This window comes from Argopecten irradians, chromosome 1 (assembly GCF_041381155.1).
Source record: "Argopecten irradians isolate NY chromosome 1, Ai_NY, whole genome shotgun sequence".
Taxonomy (NCBI): domain Eukaryota; kingdom Metazoa; phylum Mollusca; class Bivalvia; order Pectinida; family Pectinidae; genus Argopecten; species Argopecten irradians.
Window position 1 is genome coordinate 32733446 of NC_091134.1, and position 22378 is coordinate 32755823.

The 22378-nt window shown below is 35.6% G+C and overlaps 2 protein-coding genes across 15 annotated transcripts in view; one reads left to right on the top strand and one right to left on the bottom strand.

Annotated features, from left to right (window-relative positions):
- LOC138324628 (phosphatidylinositol-binding clathrin assembly protein LAP-like) overlaps positions 1 to 10865 on the top strand; it is a 65454-nt gene extending 54589 nt beyond the window's left edge. For 6 of the 14 annotated variants that reach the window (XM_069269722.1, XM_069269723.1, XM_069269729.1 and 3 more), the window contains 5 exons: positions 5168 to 5321; positions 5835 to 5964; positions 6078 to 6128; positions 6267 to 6492; positions 6852 to 10865. In XM_069269722.1, coding sequence (XP_069125823.1) covers positions 5168 to 5321; positions 5835 to 5964; positions 6078 to 6128; positions 6267 to 6470 — 539 coding nt within the window. In that variant the 3' untranslated portion in view covers positions 6471 to 6492; positions 6852 to 10865. Of the gene's footprint in view, positions 1 to 271; positions 446 to 1838; positions 1872 to 2412; positions 2455 to 2874; positions 2926 to 5167; positions 5322 to 5834; positions 5965 to 6077; positions 6129 to 6266; positions 6493 to 6851 lie in introns of all 14 variants that reach the window. The other 8 variants (XM_069269670.1, XM_069269671.1, XM_069269669.1 and 5 more) reach the window with 3 other exon arrangements.
- Positions 10866 to 11166: 301 nt separating this feature from the next.
- LOC138324708 (NADH dehydrogenase [ubiquinone] 1 alpha subcomplex assembly factor 4-like) lies at positions 11167 to 22378 on the bottom strand. The gene is made up of 3 exons (XM_069269769.1): positions 22184 to 22378; positions 12504 to 12601; positions 11167 to 11888 (listed from the first exon to the last, which is right to left on the bottom strand). The coding sequence occupies exons 1-3, from the start codon at positions 22338 to 22340 to the stop codon at positions 11334 to 11336; spliced, it is 810 nt and encodes a 269-aa protein (XP_069125870.1). The 5' UTR covers positions 22341 to 22378; the 3' UTR covers positions 11167 to 11333.

Sequence of the window (22378 nt, forward strand, 5' to 3'; positions counted from 1 at the left end):
AGGTGTATTGGGTTTTTTCAGAGCAAACCATGTAAATTGTGTTATTTAATGGATATTCTTTTCAACCACCACTAGACTTATAAAGCTTTCAAGATTAAATATTGTCTTTTGTGATACTTACATGTAAAATCAGCATTTCTTCATTAGGCCAAAGAATCATTATAATATCATATTATGACCTTAGATACATTTCAAATGTCATATCTTTCTTGATACATGCTGGGTTGTCCAATACATTAGCCATCATCTGTTTTTGCCTTTCTCTGTTCAGCCCCTACGGTCCCACCCGAGGAGGAACCACTCGATCCCCTGGACTCTCTGGCCCTCGGGGGCACCACAAGTAGTTGTGGGGGCGACCTGTCCAGTTTAACTGGTACAGGAGGGGCTTTGGGGGGTATGCCAATGCAGATGCAAGGGGCACAAATTCTGGGCACCAGCCCACAAGGTTTGGTTATTATTGTCGTGAGATGTACCACGGTATGTAGATGTAGATACCTTACGTGTACTTCATCACAACATTCCTTTTGTGAAACTGCGGTTAATCTCAATTTGTATCATGAAAATGATTTGTATTCCAGACAGTTTGAGCTAATTTTCGTTAATTATTTCAAGTGTACCTTTGAGCTTAAACAATACAATTTAATATAAACTGGACACTAGGTTATTAGAGAATTTCACTATTTTAGGATTTTATTATTTAAGTAAAAAGAAAGAAACATGATCTTATGGTCAGTTTTAATGAGCCAACAAAAAACATTTTATGAAACTTTTATTTCAAGGAAAAAAAGAAAAAAAGGAATGTTGTGAAATTTGAAGATGGGTATATCAATAACTAGGAAGGTGTTTTTGGTATCTATTGAGTTTTGGTGTCCCTTTTTGATTTTGTTTGGGATTAGGAAGTCACCATGTCAGCCATGAGCACTTTCAGGGTCCACATTTAGTTCAAAGAGATGTTAGACGTTTTTGTTCTACGTAGATGAACTATATGCTTTAATGGTGTTTAGTTTGATGTTTTGATTTTATTTGAAGGATGTTCACAACAATTGTCTCTTCACAAGATCCTTATCCTAAATATAGTTTTCCTGATTTCCGTTTGACTTGTATCAAATATCTTATTTTTCTGAGTTTTCTTAAGACTTATATCAAATATCTATGGATATGCATGAAATGCTGAAGACAATCACTTGTATTTCTTTGTGTTTATTTCTGTATCTAACCAACACAGATTTCCAGGGGTCCATCTAGTTGTGTGTCACTGTATTCCAGCCCGAACTCCAGTCATAACTGGTGTGCCCTATATTTATCATGCATGTATTAATTTCAGGAGTCATAGTTACCTAGACTCTTGTGAATTTATGAAATCATATTCATCTTTACTCTTGACAATAATGGACTCATATTCATGCTATGTTTCATACTATATATCTTTGAAGTGTTTAAAATATTTGTTTAATCTTTTATTTCCTTTTAAATGCAAGATGATATTCCGAATTATCAATTTTTCTTGAAATTCTGCTAATTGTAGCTTGAATGCAGAAGCTGCTTGTCAAAAATGACAGGTGACATTGTCTATAAGTTGTCATATTGTTCATCTGTTTCATACATAAGCAATTATCTACTGTCATGTTTACGATTCAGTCAACAGAACAATATGTCATTTATACATATAAGTATTTGTGAAATTCATGGTAAAAATTAACCACAATGAGAAATATAAATTGACTTTCTCTTGCTACAAATGAACGTTTACAGTTCAATATGATATGATCTCTCCAGAACGAAAACTTTTGCTTTACATTATCTGATCTGGTAGTGACATTCTGTGTTTTTGTCACTAGCATTTCCTGAGATGACAATGCCAGCTAGCCCAGGTGGGTACTTTTAACTTCTATCAGTTCTGTTGGGTTTTTTTAAGGTTTCTTTTTCTGTTTAAAAGATATATGTTCATTTGTTTCTTTCTATGGTTGATACATTGTATGTATTGTACCTTCCAGTGGTTACACACTTTAGTTTTTGGTAATTGTTTAAAGAAGCCTAATGAAGGAACAATCTGGTATCAATGCTCTTTTATAAACTGGCCTATGAACATGGATGTGTCTAGTAATTGTCATGCTAATTGACAGTTTCATACCGGTAGTTATTTTTGCAGTTACAATTGCATGTATTTTCAGTGGAAGTACTTTTTTGTGAAAGTAGTGAAGAAATCTTGTTATTGCAGCTGTCTCTCCAGTTATGTACAGAGACTAAGATTGAGAAGTATATTGATAAAGTTATCTCCATTTATAAATGGTCTCCCATTGTTTATTATCTCTCGTATAAGATTGTGAAGTAAGTTATCTCCCTTCTAGATTACCTCCCTTGTGAAGTATTTTCACCTCTGACATTTACATGTTGTATATATATCTTTTCAAGCTCTCCAACACAGGAGTCTCACTCCAAATTTTATGGAACAAGGTAGGGCACTGTCTACAGGAATATAAACACATTTTGTGATTCTACTGTTCGGGTCTGTTTGGAAATAATATAACTAGGAACTAACCAAATATACACAAGTTTTCAGAGTGCAGTTTTCACAGCAGTGTGTACGTTGATTGTCCATAAAATTCATTTTGAGATTGATACGGGAACCTTCCTTCATTCCTTTTCACAGAATTACAATTGTCTAGATGAAATAGCAAAAACTTCAGTAATTAAATGTTGGATGCAAAATGTTAAATAAGATTTTCAAAACTGATCAGGATATGGATAAAAAATGTTTGATATTTCAGTCTTTGTAGATTTTTTTTGAAACTCTGTAAAACCAAAACAAATTTACAGACAACAGTGATATAAATATAGATGCTAATGCTTGATTGTTTCTTGTTTCCATGGCAGCTGTAGGTAGGACAAGCCCCTCCCCTTCGTCCAACTCGGACCAAGGATCAGGTGATCAAATAGCCCATCCCAGTTTTATTTTACAGTTATTTTTATCCAGAACAGAGATGTTTACTACATGTGTACCCTAATGATTTTGTTACAGTCACTCCCAGTTTAGTTGATTTTGATGTTTTTCTTTTTGTCATCAAATTATCCAGAGAAAACTACCCTGTAGTTGTTATATAACATGTAGACTGCCATCAATATGGATATATAACTGGTAGAGAGAGTAGTAGATAGAATATCTGTACCTAATTGTTGTGTTGTGTCCTGTTCATCAAAGACAAACATCACCAGCATTTCTTCCCATCAGGGGATATGACTCTTTCCCTTCAGGGGATGTTTCTTTCACATCAGGGGATGTAACTCTTTTCCGTCAGGGGATGTAAATCTTTCACATCAGGGGATGTAACTCTTTCCCGTCAGGGGATGTAAATCTTTCCTGTCTGGGGATATAACGTTTTCTTTTCAGGGGTTAAAATTGTATCCCATAAAGATGTAACTCTTTCCCAACAGTGGATATAACTATTTCCTGTCAGGGGATATAACTCTTAAAAAGAAAGCAGAATGCATATTGTTTGAAAAAATATTGCTTATTTTTAATGTGTTATTTTGAATTTTCATTTTAGTTTTGCTTTAAGGACCAATAAACAAAAATTCTAAAAATCTTTTGTATTACAATACATCTGGAAAATGACGAGAAAGAATGTGTTTATGTTTCACGTTTCCTATATTATGATTATCATGCTTGATATCACTTCTATATACACACCCACTGCATGTAGTTTGTACTCTATTTGATACCATTCATCAGGGGGCGTGGGATAGGTCAATTTTCATCAGGGGGCGTGGGATAGGTCAATTTTAATCAGGGGGCATGGGATAGGTCAATTTTCATCAGGGGGTGTGGGATAGGTCAATTTTCATCAGGGGGTGTGGGATAGGTCAATTTTCATCAGGGGGGCGTGGGATAGGTCAATTTTAATCAGGGGGTGTGGGATAGGTCAATTTTCAAAATCTTATGACTGTGTTATGATTAATTGCTGCAACCAAAATGGTACTATACAGCAGAGTTTACAGCAGATTGACACATATCCAAACTTCACATACCCAAGCTTCTATGATATTAACTAAAAATTTAAGTATATCAAATCTTCAAATAAATCTGTGATTTTGGATGTGAGCTGATCCTGAAGTAGGTTGTATTATTAAGACATAAACTAAAGGCAGTAACATCGCTGTCTTTATTCTTGAAACTGCAATGGAAATATAATGTTGTTGTTATGCATGTAGATGTAGCAGTATTGTGTGTCGGGTCTGTCCAATGCCAGCAGATATAGAATGGCTTAGTCAAGTAGAAACAAGCTATGCTTTACCAGTAATTATATAAGCATTATGTTTTACTTGTAACTATATTGACAATCTTACCTGTCACTGTGGACTGTTTTGGCAGGAACGGTAGACAGGGTTTTACCGATATATTTGACTTTTTCCCCCTGTAACTGTAGCTATCTTTAACCTGTAACTGTAACTCAATTTTACCGATAACATTTGACAAAATTTTACCTTTAAATGATTTCTTTGTTTTACCTAAGACTGTTATGTTACAATGGACTGTTTTACCTAGAAGTAAATATTTTAATTGACCTGTAACTGTGGATTATGGTTCACACATGTCTGTTGACTATGTTTTACCTGTAACTGTATATGTTTTACCTGTTACTGTCTGTATTTATCTGAACAAATGTACAAAAGTCTCCATGACATTTCATTTTTTCAGCAGGATTTTGCATGAACAGTTATCTTTATTTAAGAACATTTTACACTTTTTTGTCCATAATTAAGTCTTTACATGTACAAGAGTATACCTGTAGTCTTGGTTTATACATGTATTTAATTAATTTATAGGTACAAATGTAACTATTTTTGACAATGCTAGAATTTCTATGTTAAAGCTCAGAATTAACAGAATAAACAAAAACCAAGTAGTTTACCATCACAAAGTCTTTTAATGAGTCTTTGTGTTTGTTTCATTGTGTTAATCAAATGAGAAGGATAATTAATTTAGTATTTTGAAATATTTTATTTACATTTGTTAACAATTAAGATTATCCAGGTCAGCCAGTGTACGAATCTTCATTAGAAGATGGTTTCATACTGTCATTGTCTATGGCTGATCAGAACGAGTGTTCTCCCTTTGTATAGTATTGAGGCGATCCTATCATTACCATTGTTTGTGTTGTGTTAACAGGGTTTGATGCCTTTGGGGAAGTACTACAGCCCAAAGGACAGAATCAGACGGAGGAGAAGAAACAGGAGAAATTGATACAGCCAGATCTGAACACAAGTCTGGTCCAACTGGCTGGCAATCTCCATATCAATGGTCCTGCTCAACAGGTCAAAAAGTAGGTAGAAACGTGACCATAGAAGAGTTCAAAGGTCAGGGTCTCATTCCTGATCTCTTTGTGTGCCATCTGGCATATAATGCCTCAATTAAGGTTAAATATTGCCTCTGGTTGTATTCATACTCCAAAAATCTTCATTATAACACCTGTTTTAAAAAGACCATGTGATATTGTAAAAGTGGATAATTTATGTGTGGTTTAAAAAAATTAAAAAGAAATTGCCAACAGTTCATCGTTTGATTACTTTGAATTTGCGCTATGTATCTATTTTCTGATTATCTAGGTATCAACATTTCTATTTGTTGCACTTGGATGTATTTGCCAAAATTTTATGAAAGCGTAATCAGCAAGGCAACAATTTCCACAAAATGAAAAATTACACCTTTAAAAAATATTGTTTTTTTCTATTTTTAAAAAGATAAATACATAACGTTTGTGCAAGCATACACTTTTGTATGAAGATTTTGTTTGCATTTGTAAAAACAAAAATGTGATGAATATGATTTGTTGCAGACAACAACACGAATGGCAGCCGAAGGGTGAACAGAAGAAGACTGGAGGCGCTAACTGGCAGACTCAGCCAACAATGGCCTCCTCAACAACCACGTGGAATCAACCAGGCTTCGCTCCAAATAACCCAATGGTCAGTTAAGTTCAACAGTTTGTGGTCAATTAAACAGATTGGTCAGTTAATGAGTACTTTTTGTCCTGCCTTGTTTGAATCCGGAATAAGAAAATTATTGTTATACATTTCAGGCTCAGCCGAGTATGGGCTACAACATGGGAGCACAAACACAGCCTATGATGGTAGGTACACACTGTAGCATTTTGTTTGGTAAATAGGATAATTGTGATGTTTATATATGAACTCCTTAACTATTTTCCGTTGAATTACATCTTTCATTCATTTCTCAGATTTTTATTGAATATTGATTCATTTGTTAGCAACCAGTTGGTATGATGGGACAACCCCGCCCAATGGGAATGCCGATGGGTCAACCAATGGGAATGCAGCCAGCTATGGGCATGCAGCCAGCTATGGGCATGCAGCCAAATATGTATGGTACAGGAATGCAGCCAATGGGAATGATGCAGCAGCCGCGACCCCCGACTGGTCAACAACAAAATGATCCGTTTGGCACGTTATGAGATTAGTTTATTGTGAGAAGTGGTATGTTACTCTTACTAGCTATCCACCTGTTTTTACTCAAAAGTTTTGTTGGAAATGTTAAGAAATGAAATAATTGATAATTTATTCATTTGCTTGCCATAGGTTGATGATTCTTTCATTCTAAAAAAAAAATAGTATATAAAAGATAATCTCATAATGTCATCAATTGGAAATACAGATTTTTGGTTTAACATAACTCGCTTACCTCTGAAGGCACATTTAGGCTCTTCTAAATCAAGACTAGGACAGTCCATTGTGAATTTTCAGGGGTGGATCAGTTAATAGACAAAAGTCCTTTGTCACGTTTGTTTGCTGTATCTCATATTTTGAATGAGCTTGTACATGTGTCTCTCCCACAGGTACACTTCTTACAAACTAGGGAGGAAACAGGCTGTGACAGAGTTCAGTGGAATGTGACGTAGTGTGTATATAATGATGGGATCAAATTGTCGTCAGTGTTTCACAAACCTTCAATGTCTGTACATAGTAGTAATGTATTATTACCAAGAAAGCATACACAATGGCTACGTATTTGCCATTCAGACACGTATGCTCACCAGTGTAACCATAGAAGCTGCAACAGCACCTTGTATAATTCCATCGCCACGGCATCACGACTGTATACGTTCGACGATGGATTCGTCGCCACTCCTCTGTGTCATTATTTCTTTTTATAGGAAAAATCAAATTGCGTAATTATTAATGTAATGTGTGTGTATAGGTGTAATATAGACAGGCTAGGTTTTACTGTGTGCATCTGTGATTGGCGTAGTTTGACTTTAGTTTAAGAGTCGCCCAACATGCAGGTTTTACTGACGGGAGAGTGACATGTTGTACCAGTTACTGATACATGTATGAGAGACGTGCCAATCACACTACCAGAACTAGTCATGGGTGTGAGGTAACTTTTATAAATGTGCAATTCTGTATAACAGGCGAATGTCTCGCTTGTGGGGGCAGTGTTCAGTTTTAAATTCACCATAGGTACTTAACAATGTCACAAAAACAAAACACATATGAATGACCTTGGCGGTTGGTTATAAAACTGCTCAAATATGAACATGTTATCTGATTAAAGTTTATTATTGTACAGTTAGGGTGAGCAGTCGTATGCCTGGGTGGTTTGTGGCATACTCAGTAGGAACTTTGGTTAGGTATGCTTGACTTCGAGCACACCCTGATAGTGTGTTACTATAGAGATGAGGGGGAGCTCACCGTGAATAAATCATGATGATGTTTCAAATGTATATTTGGAATAATATTTGGTGATATGTTAAATGCACATCGGAACTTTAAGTAAGTACGCCCTGGTGGCATATCAGCTGTAAGGTTAGAGCATTTAAAACAAATTTATTCCCTGGTGTGGGTAGTTACACCCTGGTGGTTTGTAAACTGTAAGCTTTAACAGCCAGTAGGAACCCCCTAGACTGTACAGTAATACGCCCAAGAAGAATTGGTCTTATACCATATAGGGGTACGAGTAGATGGTGATGTGTGGACTGAATGATGTCCCCACAGGTCTGCGCACCTAACATGAACAGTATGAATGGTTACGAACGAAAGTGACTGAACTACTATGTGATACATATAATATATATACATATATGGTGTATGCGAGAATCATAATCATATATATATGGGTTGTGTTTATTTTGTACATAAATCTTTCAATTATTATTACGATATTTAACCGAATTAGTGCGAGGTTTCTGTAAACTCTTTGTTTTTCCTGCTTTGTTTTTGTCACCTAAGACACAAAATGCTAATTTTCTATAGAAAATTACTATATTTGTAACTCCCATCACCACTCACACTTATCTGCTTGTCTTGTTTTAAAGATTTTTCTTTTCTTCTTTTAAATAATCATGATAAGGCTTTGAAAACGCCCTTTAATTATATAATAGTTACCGATTAATTAGTAACGTGAGCGATCATTAAATTTGTGTCAAAATACATTCCTTACCCAACTGTGTAACAATATTTTTGTTTGTACAGAAGCACAAAATGTATAAGCAAAGCATATTGATAATAATGGTTATGTGATTGGATGCAAATATTTGGTTTAGTATATAATTGGTCCTATATATATACAGTTTGTGTACCTTATAATGTATAGCCTGACTACTATATATAGCTAACATCAGACCAGTTTGATGTTTATAGACATGAGTGTAAGTTATATGTGTAGATGTATTGGCGTCTTCAGTGTTGCGGAATTATGTGTTGATATTTACACCTATGAGTGTCGTTTTCAGGTAAACCATGGCATGTAAACCAACCACTAGTTACTGATTTGGTTTGTTATTCTAATTTGCATGGGAAATTGTTTTGTTACTGGTGTTATACACCAGAAAATCATGATGCAGGTAAATTATTGTAGTCTCTAGATCTGATAGCAGGTGAGATAAATTTACCCGAGATTTGCATCAGGTGTGCTATTACATTTTGTTGTAATTTATAAATGATAATTATGATTATCTTCAGCAAGTGCTTCAACAGGCAGAAAAATCAGTTCAGGTTGATTTCATTAATGATAATATTAATATGAAGTGCTATATCTGTAATTAACTCAAAAGCTTTCATGTACTATGTATAGCTATGAAATTTTGTAAAAATTGAACTGATATGATGTTATTTCAAGGAAATTGTTTCAAGGAAATTATGATTAATATGGATTTTACCATGATGTAAAGCAAGATTTATGGCATTTAGCATTTTGTTCACATAAACATTTGGTCATGGTAACCTTATTTGATATCATTTTTCTGAATGATAGAGAATTTCTCATTTGAATATCAGGATATTTCACATGAAATGCTATAATGACATTAATATCTATGTATGGATATATTAGTTAATGTTAGGTTAGGAGAGACTGTTTATATATGTGTATCTACTGCCATTTTTATCAACTCGGCTGCATAAGGAATCCTTACCAACATTCCATTCTTAAAACTCGAGCTGTTCTCATTGTTTGCACATAAATCGTCAACATCCTTGATCTCACCATATTGTTCATCAGTTGTGTGGTTATAATTAACCCAGAGGCGTGTATGCAATCTTCGAAGCCTCGTCCTTATCACTGTATTCTGCGAAATTAGCAACATGCATCATATTGTGCCAATTAAGTAATATTTACATTCAATCATTAACAGTAAATCTTGGTTATGACAAAATGTACTAACATCTATTCTAACAGTTTAGTTCCAAAATATTTGTAGAAGAGTTTGCTTTCTTCACCTGACTTTCTCATTAAGTTAATGAGAAAATCTACGGGATATGTAGTGTAATTGTCTCGTAAAACCCATCTTGAGAGGAATTTTTTTTTTTTTTGGCAGGGATTTAAGTTTTGCATGTGTGAAATGGTTTTATTTCGGGGGAGGTACATGTACAGGCAGGGAGATAGAAGAATTTGATGCAATATAATATTTTACTGTTAAGTGTTCCTACTGTTTGTCACTTACCTCCCCTTTGTAAGCATGTATTATCTCCCCTTATACACTGTAAACCTGTTATTTCCCCATTGTAAACCAGTTATCTCCCTGCCTATGGTATTCTCTTGCTTGTTCTTCCTATCTCTATAGATATAGGTCTCCCAAGACCTAGGGTGTATCACTTCTAAAAGAGAAGAAAATACATTTAACAGCAGTTGTTCAAGATTGAATCAAGAATCAAATTGTTAATGCTGATTTTGCGACAGTGTTAGCTATTCAAATTCTGGCTTCCATAGCAAATTTGATTGCGATTAAAGGTGACAGAATAAGTTTTTCTGTATTTCACAAATAGACAAAATATCCTATGGTTGATTCACCAAAATTCATAAAATGAAGGCAATACATGCATCATATTCGACATCGGACCTATTGTCCATGAATGTTTTATCATGGTGTTGTAGATAAATATCAACACATCAGAATGAATTGAACCAAATGATTACAAAAATATTCCAGGTCAAAGTTCATCATGTCATATAATCCAAAAGCAAACAAAAATGATTCCAGTGGTGGTAGTAACTGTTCTTCAACAATAGTAACCATTGACATAATATCCATTTATTGTGATAGATATATCAATTTAAGCGGATACCTATATTTAATTTTGTTGAATAAGTCCTTAGTTTCTCAGTGTTATTGTAAAATCTTTTACTAAATACATTTACAGTACGCCATCACTTTCCCCCTGTCGTAATGGGGCGACTGGGCACTGACTAGGGTCTGTAAGCTGTAGTTTGACAGTGTCAAATTTCTGATATACAATTCAATATTACAAGTGTGTACATTGTCTGCCTTGGTGTTAAATCTTTCTACATAGCGCTGTAGGAAAAGCAAGAAATATCAACGTGAAAAATAATAAATATTACAAATATAATTAAACTTGTTTGTCATTATTCCCTTACCATATCTTAAGCCTATCGCTACAATATCGGAGAACTACAAAGATTGTCTTATTAAAAGCCAGGGCTATTTAAGAAAACCAGAGTACCCTGAGAATAACCACCAACCTACAGCTAATACCTGGCAAATGCTGTGTTGGATTTGAACTCCCAGAGGTGGAGGGATAGTGGTAATGTGTCAGAACACCAGGACCACTTCTTGCAGAACATTTGTATATGAGTTTGTTGTGTCCTGTACATGCTTTAAAACCATTTTGACAATAAGAATTCAGATCAACATCTTGTACAGCTTCCATAATTCCAAATTTTAATGACAATTGTTAACAACTGTTCAGATATTTAATTAAACTATAAATACACATCAATGATATCACATCCATGAAATAATGATAATGTGCTGTCAACAAACTTTTCAAATTGTCAGTCAATACACTTTCCTTTATAACTATCAAGATTTATTCTTCGGTACATCAGAAACATTCCCAGTTGTCTCCCCTTTGTTACTTTGTTTACTAGTCGAGTCATTGCTTTCTACACCGAGCTCCCTTTTAGTTTCTGTCCAATCATATGTCTCTGAATCGTCCTCAATTTTTGGAACACGTCTGGTCTTTCTGGTATATTCAGCTTTTAAACTTCCTGCAGCCTCCTGGGACTCTTTTATACCAGAAGACCAATCATCCAAACTTTTAGTTGCAGCTTTTGCCAAATCGTCGGCAAGACTAGGATATTTCTTCTTTAAAGCATCTGGAAATTTCATCTCTAGAGATTTGAAATTTCTTAATAACTGTTGCACATGCAGTTGATCTAGTTTATATTCTTTCGCTATATCTTTTACTGCACTTTGGTCTGAAATGGGAGATTCTTGAACTCTAGTAAGGATTTTCATTGCGTCTTTAAGCGACAGTCTCCCCTCTGGTACACGCTGTGGATCTAGAAAACCTCTGTATCCTGATATTTTTGGCTCATTCATACGGTCACGTTCAGGTAGACGACGAGATTTTATCTACAAAGAAAAAGCATGCGGTATGCAAAATACAAATTCATGAAAGATTTCAATCTACAAAGAAAAAGCATGCGGTATGCAAAATACAAATTCATGAAAGATTTCAATCCAAATGAGAATTTGAATCAACATTTTTTTAATGATATGTAGGTAATAGAGCCAAGGCTGATAATGTTAAGTCGGTGAATATGAGGTTTCTCTACTACTTATGTTTTTTAATGAGCAGCTTGTCGATCTTCAGTAAACTCAAATCTAGATTTGAGCATATAATAATGTACAATTATGAATAATATTGATACAGAAAATAGATTAACATTGTGGAAATCAGCTTTGCTACCAAAACAGATCAAAACAGGAGTTTATCTTTCAAAAAATTCTTTCTTACATCAAAGTATACAAAATATTACAATGATTGCAGTCCAAACATCACCTTCTTTAAGACAAGGTGGATGCAACAGTATATTTAATGACAATCTGTGACAGTGTGATACAAACAAAGGCAAACCTGGATTATCTTAATAGCTTGATTATTCTTTTCATCTGAACATTAATTATCATTAAGAGCAGGAATAAAAATTCCCTCAATTTGGGTCCTTTTTATTATACAAAAGTTACCTCTGGTAGGTTTCCTGATGATTCCAGTCGAATCTGTTTTAGTCTTTCATGCAGATCTTCATCTTTCTTCTTCTGTTCCTCATACAGTTCAGGATTGTCTGTGATTACATTAAATAATGAAGATTACATAAGACTGAAATAATAATCAATTTTAATTTGCCTCAAGCAAAGAACACATATAACTGAGATGCTATGTACATCAATGATTGTTAACTGATTGATAATGATACAGTCATGGGACATAAGCATTCGTCACTGTTGTTTTATTTCCTATATATTCTGGGTTTTTTTTTAATTTTCCTGATCTCATCTATTGATGGAATTTAACCAAAATTGGCATGCCTATAGAGAATTGTCCACATTTTCAGCTCGTAATATTTGCATAATTATCCGTTCCATACTTTTTGAGAATTGAAAAAGCAGTGTTATTTTATAAGAAAGCCAAATTTTTTGTTGCCGTTTTGGTAAGAACAAAGAGGGAAATAACTTAATTCATAACAAGAGATCCCAGAGGGATCTTGGCGCCCACCAAAGAATGATCTATGTCTGACAACAGAAAGAGGGATCTTTTCCCTGCTTTTCAAACTTTTACTACATACTATATATGAACCTTGAGAAAGATCTTTTCAGTACTTTCTGAGATATGTAGCAGTAACAAACTTCAATTATCAAAATTCAAGATGGCTACCTGTCGATCATCTTGCTGACCGATCTGTCCCAAAATGCAATATGCATAACTAGGGTCGTAGGGGAAACTACATATAAAATTTGAGAAAGATTCCTTCAGTACTTTCTGGGAAATAGTGTTAACAAACTTTAACTATCAAAATCCAAGATGGCCGCCAGTCGGCTATCTTGTTGACCGATCACTCCCAAAATGCAATATGCACAACTAGGGTTCAAGGGGAACATGCATATGAAATTTGAGAGAGATCCCTTCAGTACTTTCTGAGAAATAGCGGTAACAAACTTTAACTATCAAAATCCAAGATGGCCGTCAGTCGGTCGGCCATCTTGTTGACTGATTGGTCCCAAAATGCAATATGCACAACTAGGGCCCTAGGGGAACCTATATATGAAATTTGAGAAAGATCCCTTCAGTACTTTCTGGGAAATAGCGGTAACAAACTTTAACTATCAAAATCCAAGATGGCCGCCAGTCGGCCATCTTGTTGACCGATTGGTCCCAAAATGCAATATGCACAACTAGGGCCCTAGGAGAACCAACATATGAAATTTGAGAAAGATCCCTTCAAAACTTTCTGAGAAATAGCGGTAACAAACTTTAACTATCAAAATCCAAGATGGCCGCCAGTCGGCCATCTTGTTGACCGATTGGTCCCAAAATGCAATATGCACAACTAGGGCCCTAGGGGAACCTACATGTGAAATTTGAGACAGATCCCTTAAGTACTTTCTGAGAAATAGCGGTAACAAACTTTAACTATCAAAATCCAAGATGGCCGCCAGTCGGCCATCTTGTTGACCGATTGGTCCCAAAATGCAATATGCACAACTAGGGCCCTAGGGGAACCTACATGTGAAATTTGAGAAAGATCCCTTCAAAACTTTCTGAGAAATAGCGGTAACAAACTTTAACTATCAAAATCCAAGATGGCCGCCAGTTGGCCATCTTGTTGACCGATTGGTCCCAAAATGCAATATGCACAACTAGGGCCCTAGGGGAACCTACATGTGAAATTTGAGAAAGCTCCCTTCTGTACTTTCTGAGAAATAGCGGTAACAAGAATTGTTAACGGACGGACGGACGGACGGACGGACGGACGGACGGACGGACGGACGGACGGACGGACGGAAGGACGGACGGACGGACGGAAGGACGGACGGACGACGGACCACGGACGAAAGGCGATTTGAATAGCCCACCATCTGATGATGGTGGGCTAAAAATTAAGTGTTGCACCAAAATAATGATATTTTGAAAAGGAAGCATCAGAAAATTTTGCAAATATTATGAGCTTAAAGTGTAGAATTATAGTCAAGGTTATACATGAACAAACTTATATGCACTTAATCCCAGGATGCCCGAAAAGGGGTCGACTATAACACGAAACGATACGATAGGGAACAGGAGTATACTAAATTACGGAACAAGATAAGGAACACGATACGAAGTTCCGATACAATACGGATAGTTAAAAATAAAGTAATGACATTATTATTTTAGTATATATATATATATATATATATAATTTTACATATGTCACTGTGTCACTGGATGCTTTGTGATGAATTGTTATGCTACGTCATAATTGTTTCTATGATGTTATTGTCGATATGGCTCAAGCTGAGATAGACGAGAAGTTAGTTGAATCATCATTATCGCCCGGAAATGTTCAATTATTATTGAAAAACGGATCCAGATATGTAGGAAATGTTCTTTTCTGTCCACACGGAGGTTATTGTTATGTATTTAGAGCCAATACACAGGCCGAAGTTAAAGCCCCGTTATGTTTTGGGGTGAAAAAATATCGTCATAAAGTACCAAACTTTGCTGAATTGTAGAGCATATATCCTTATGAAAATATCCGCTAATAAAAAATGGCCAACATTTCCATGTTTTTAAAAAACAATAGAAAACCCCTCTTCGGAGAGGGGGAAATCCGTAGTTCTGCCCCAGAGCTAAAACAATCTAGAACGCATGCGTAGGCACACAAAAAGTGGAATTTCCCTAACAAACTTCAACACTCGCCAAATACGTGTCAGCGAACACACATGGGTCCGTTCTTCACCACGTGCACATTCCTTCAAACAATGACAATTTAGCGGTCAAGTTGCATTGCTCGATCGCGATCGGCTGCACGTTACGAACCCATGCATTCCACGCGTGGACTTACAAATACATGTTGTACATGCATGTATTTACATGTAGTTTCTATATAAACATACATAGACTAAAACTATTCAAAAAGTGCAAAGCAAGCAATTAACAAAATTATAATTACAATGGTATTTGCTGATCTTATGTATTTTGTAATAAAGATTTTTATCGCACCTCGGACAGAAATGTCCCCAAATGATTGGCGGAGAGCCGTCACGTGGTGACCCCCTAATACTTTATAGGGGGTCAGTAAATTTTATTATGGTGCAATATGGCGGCTGTCGCCCTCGCTTCAAAATTTTAACACATTCTCTTCAACTAAATATACCATTTCTTTACCGTAAAAATATATTTTACTTATTATTGTTTAAGTAAAAAATTCATTTAAAATCGTTTCTATACTTCAAAATAAATGAAACGCATTTTTTTTAAATACGAGTTGTTTCCCCTACGCCAGTTTGAAAGTTGATGACCCGGTGAAAGTCAAACGTAAGAATTCAAGCGTTTTCTTGACTGCGACCATAAACAAATGGAGGGGTTCGTATCTTTAGATCTATCAACCCTCACTCTTCAGCTAATTTATCGGCATTACTTTACGTGATTATCTCAGCGAGAATGCAGAGATGATCATGTGTCTGCGCTATAAATGTTGGATGGATGTTTGTGTCACTTTTGTTTGTGATGCTTTCAATATACAACCAGTCTGATGTCGCATTGAGGTAGGCCTTTTATGCACTAGGAATGTCGAATTATTGTTCTTCAGGTTCCTTATACAGTTATTTGCAGATTCCGGAAAGAAATACATACATGTAAATAAATACGTAGGCCTACTGTATGCCAAATATTTAAAAATGCGGCGATGTATACTTCGCCAGCATGGTTCAGGTTTGATATCGGATTCCTGAGAAAACAAATAGGAAACAAAGATCTAATGAAACAAATAAATGGTCCTCGATGCGATAAATTCGTTATATAGTCAGTTACTGACCCCCTATAAAGGCATAGAGGGTCAGACAAAGAAAGTATAGGAGGCTCGGGCTACGCCCTCGCCCCCTATAAATCTTACTGACCCTCTATGCCTTTATAGGGGGTCAGTAACTGACTATATAACTAATAATAGATGCCTATAGGGTCTAATCTAGCTTTATTGAAATGTACATCGAAACCGAACACACGTTTGTGTACCATGTGTACATCGAAACCGAACACACGTACGTTTGTGTTACCTGATGAGGCCTCCCACGGGGTGACTCGCCAAACTAGTAAACAAATGAAAGTAAACACAAACACGCCATGTCGTTACCAGCTATATAGATATTACTTTTTGTTTCTTTTTATAATAATACAGCGATGTATTCATACATACATACGAAGTCTGGAAAGCCTACATGTTCTACTCCATCGAAGACCGATCGCGAACATGAAACTTAGACCAGTGTTTGAGACAACAGGGTCAACGACGATATCGGCATTATCGGATATATCAATGACAAGTGATCATGATCATGAATTACTAATTGAGTACAATCCACATTGTAGCATAAGATCATTATTATGAACATTGTAATTACTACATACAAAACATATATACATAATATACGTTTATGCTACATGTAAAGATACATGTATATGAACCACAGGTGTTTGGCTCTATAGACTTTTTTTTCTCTCTCTCTCTATATATATACATGTACAAATGTATATGTAATACTGTGTCAATATATAAAGAGAGAGAAAAATGTCTATAGAGCCAAACACCAGTGCATGAACCACATATGTATGCCAATGTGATTCATTTTTTATCTCATAATTCATTGCATGCACGGGACAGGAAAAGGAATGCATGTACAAAATGTAGAATAGTTTGGTTTAATTGAATAGTACTAATTAAGAAATGGAGTATAAAAACAGTCCGTTAATGATTTCTATACAGTTCATTAAGCAAAGAAGATCTGGTGGAAAAGTACCAAAAAAGCTAAAGAAAACCTGGATCAGTCCTTCATTAAAAGAAGAGAAAATGGGAAAAATATCCGTTTTAGTAAGACTGGTAAACTCCTAGCAGGCATCACGAACCTATTTTTTCTCACATATTTTATTTAGCGCATAAACTTTTAGACTTGCTCCATAAATCGAACTTTTCCTATGAAAACAAATGGGCTGAATGCTAATAAACATAATTCACGTTCAGCGTAAAATGGAATGCACACTCGTGAAATTAGAGAAATTTCAGTTTCAATTCCCTTTTCCTTTTTACTACGTACATGTAAGAATTACGTACCGACGGCAAATGATAATCCACCAGGTAGTATCAAGGGTCAAAATAATATATGTTGTATCTTTTTAATGATGAAACTCCAATAGTCTGACAATATTTATATCCCCTTAGTTCACTCTAATACTGACGTTTGTACTAATATAAATGCGAGTCTTTGATTAGTTTAATTCGCTCCGTGTACATAAAATTGTAGGACTATATTTAAAAATGCCCATACGATAATTAAGACTCATGCACCTGGTAATCACTAGTTGATGTATATACACGCATTCTCTGATGAAATGTATAATGATCCTTTTCTAAATGCACGAAACGTAATCGAGAAACATTTAATCAGTTAATTATACAGAAATGAAATCTTGACAGGTATCGGTATATAGCCCCCCCCCCAACCCGGTTGGAATATATACCAGAAAAAGTTTACATGTATACTACATATAGTAACCGTGTTGATCATAAGCAAAGTAATATAATACAGACATGTCTCAACATACAGATTGATGTATCTCGACTAGCGTCGATTCCAGTGATCTTTCATCTATATGTACATGCATGTACTATCAGATATTTCATAGACGAATATCGTTATAAAATATCCAAAGAATAAATAGAAAGCAGTTTTATAATACATGTATATAGTAAGCTATTAGTCCACCTCTTTACGTTTGTTCTAAGTATTTAGATATACTGTGCTCTCCTTACTCTCAAATTATGAATAGATTAGTAGTATCATAGTATTTATTTATCTATATATAGTTTTGGATTAATACTGTATTTATCTCAAATTATTACACGAGAGGAAAGAAAATCAACCGATCATCACCAAAATTGACACGGCCACGTGTTTATATTTATACGATAAAATACCCCATATGGTGCCCCATGTATGCATTTCACTATTTACATCCACTATTTTTCGATTAATACGTATTTTGTATTAAGCTTTATATAAACTGTATGTAACCTTTGACAGGACACATTTATAATCTGTGAAATCTAATATGTATAATATACTAAAACAATTATAGAATATGGTATTGCTCACCGTTTCCTCAAAACTGCCCTCTGTCTCTGCCATGCTTGTTTTGTTTACTATATGCGGGTATCGAACATATACATATACACGAGGTATTTTTAACTATGCAAATCAACCCGTTCTATTTTAAGAATTCTTTACTAATTGATTATTGCGTAATTATCTTCATTGGAAAGAAACCAAATGAAGAACCTTCCAAAAGGGATGTTAATGTATATTTTAGCAAAGTTTGGTGAAAGCATAATGGGACTTTAACGAATGGCATGCTGATGGACACAGATGGTCAAATGAAGGAAGTGCCAAACTGCCAAGAAAGAAACCTCTGTATAGGAAAACATACTTCTACTTGGTAACAGAGAATGGAAAATCAAAAGAATTTAAAAGGGAAGTTTATCAGCGTTTGGGTGAAGGAATACAACCAACGTTAATACATTACATAGGCGTAATGTACCAAGAGTGTTCCAAGGGCTCATGGGAATACAGCTATAGAGAAAAGGAAAGTTTTCTTCGGCACAAAGGAAAGTGTGATGAACACTTTAAAGGAAACAGTACAATATAAAGATCCACGCAAACTTTACAAAGAAACTGTAGCATAACCAAAAACCGCTAGTATCGCTGAGTTACCAAGAAAATTGAAGCAACTTCAAAATCTGCGATACAAATTTACAATGAGAAACGTTTAACAAGTGATGCCATATACAACTTACATGAGCTGGACTATTCGGAAAACGGATTCGTTTGGGAAATAAGAACTTTTCCGGACTTATTAGCAGTATGTGGTGAAAAAGGCATAATAGAAGAACTTGACAATCTTTTTCATTTACCTGGCAATGGGCAGCTTTTGTCCTATGATACAACATTTTCTCTGGGAGAATTCTATGTATTGCCGATACTATTCCGTCATATTATTTTCAAAGAGAAACCAGTGGTCCCAGCAGCATTCTTGCTAGCTACATGAGAGAAAATTTGAAAAACACCATCTTGTATTATTTGACTTGTTAAAAGAAAAGTTGAAAATGTTGACACGAAAGCCAGTACCAATTGTAACCGATGAAGAGAGAGGCATTATAAATGCTATTGAGAAAACTCTACCAAATGTGAAACAATTTGGATGTTGGTTCCATTTGTTTCGTGAAATCAAATGGTTCTTAACCAGTCATTATGGAAACCATGTCAATAAGAAAGTTTACATGGATGCGGTGGAGAATTTGTTTTCAAGCGACACAAAAGAAGAGTACGAAGATCGATTATTGAAGGTAAAGCCAATGTGAAGACGACCATTTGCTGAATACTTTGATTCCACAATAAACCCCCGTGCAGACGCTTTCGGAAAATGGGAGATGGATACCAGTAATCTAGATCTTTTTGACCCATACTCTGGAATCACCACCAATGCTTCTGAAAGTTTTAACAAATTGCTGAAAGATCTTCAGCAATGGAAGGGGGTGCCTATTGACACAATACTTTTGTCATTTCGGATGTTGCAGAAATATTATGCACAGGAAATCAAACGTGGCAGAGCAACAGTTGGGAACTACATGTTGCTACCAAAGTTTTACTCTGCAAAGATTGGAACTTGATGATATTACAGACACCGCTGACATTTCTCCAGATGCAATAATAAAATCATTGCAAAAGTCTTCTGAATCGAAACTATCCGATCAGTTTTAACCGATACTACTCCTATTTATATCAAATCAGACGGAAGTTCAAAACTCTCACAAGCTGACGAGATGATTAGGAATGAAAGAATAAGTTATAACTGCAAACTAGGAACATTCACAATGCTTGGTATGAATGGAAATCCCCATGCAGTCCCTAAGGAAAGATTTACATGTCCAGCCAACCCAAACTGTCTGCATGTAACTGCCGTCAAACTTAACTTAAAGATGGATGTAGGGATTGGAACAAAGTCTGTTTATAATCTAACACAACTACGCAGGAATGCAAGAGAAAAAAGAAAGAAGCCAGGAAGAAAAATACCAAGACCAGGCGATTATGAAGTGCATGCTGCGCCGGATGCCGCAGAATACAGTTCCGATACAAATGGAAACAGATACAGTCCCGATACAAAAGGATACTGATTCTGATACTGTCCCGATACAGATGGATACTGATCGCGATACCGTCCCGATACCGATGGATACTGATCGCGATACCGCCCCGATACTGATGGATACTGATCGCGAAACAGTCCCGGTACAGATAGACGAGGCTGATAAGTCGTTAGTTAGGGACATAGCAATAACACTGACAGAAATCCCTTTGGCTGGCTTAATTGAACAGTCATAGATGCTGCGATGTCCATCGTTCAATCAGTTTCCGAACATAGAAGGATTTGAGTCTTCATTGTTAGCAGTGCAACTGGACTTCAAAAAACATAAATTCGAGAGACTGGGGTTTCACACTGGCTAACACTTACTTATATCAACTGTCAGTCAGGAGAAATAGCTGTTTGTGACTTTGCTTTCAATGATATCCCAACAATTCAAACAATGGCTTTATGCAGTTTAATACACCCACCAGAACGGGAAATACAGGTGAAAATGCTCAACGTTTTCCCAAAGAACAATGGGTATGACTGTGGCCTATATGCAATCACTAATATGGTATCGCTTGCATTTGGACTCGATGCTGTCAAACAGCAATATGACAGAAAGAAGATGCGTTCGCATTTATTTAATTATTTGGAAAACAAAGAATTCCGACCATTTCCATCATTATATCCACAGAATGGGAAACGATGTAAACATGTACTTCATATTGAACTGTTCTGCACATGTAAAATGCCAGACACACACACTCTGTACGTGTTTTGTAATGGTTACAACAATGAGTTTAATCCTGCATGTATCGGTATGACCGACAAGGAGGCTCAAAAGGAAAATATATTTTGTCTTGAATGTGTGAAAAAGAAATCATTATGAATAAGTATTTATAAGTATTAAGTCGAAAATATGTCTTGTTCTTTAATTGACAAACACTGATTGTATGTGTTCCGTATCTTGTTCCGTACTTCAGTATTCTCCTATTCCGTATCATATCGTCTCATTCCATGTTTCCCGCTCGAAAAGAAGCTAGGTTTTCCTCTCCTTGCACATATTCTTTCTTTTCAAGAAATCAAAAAAGTATTAAATTAACTGTTATAGGCCTACGCATAAGCTTAACTTATAATTAACCCATAAAAGGGTTGAAACTAATGACTAGTAATGTTGACACCTGTGTACGTACTCCAACAATGTTAGAGGTATAGCACGACGAGACACTTTTGAACGTTATACAACAGTTATATAAATAGTATAGAACCTCAAGGTCAAGAACTGTCAAATAATGCTTTATTTAATTACCTACAGACGGGTTAAATTCATATGTATTCATCTTACATTATTCGTAAAATGTACAAAACGCTTATATTAGCATCTGATTGCCAACTACAGACGTGATTATCAGACTGGTTATCGCCGGAGAGTGACTCCGGCTTAACCGAAGTTCAAAACACAAGAATTATGTAAGTTTTCGTGACCTACCGGCTGCAAATTGATCCAAAATTTTCGTTGTAGTTTCGTGTCTTGGAGCTAAATCTGGTTTGTCTTTTTCGAGCACCTTGTTAACTCGATTCTCGAGGTTAAATCTCTTCACAAATCGGGTTGCTCGCTTAGCAGTATTTCCAATGACATTCCCCATCGCGAAAAAATCGAAAACTCGTGGTGTGTTATTTTAGT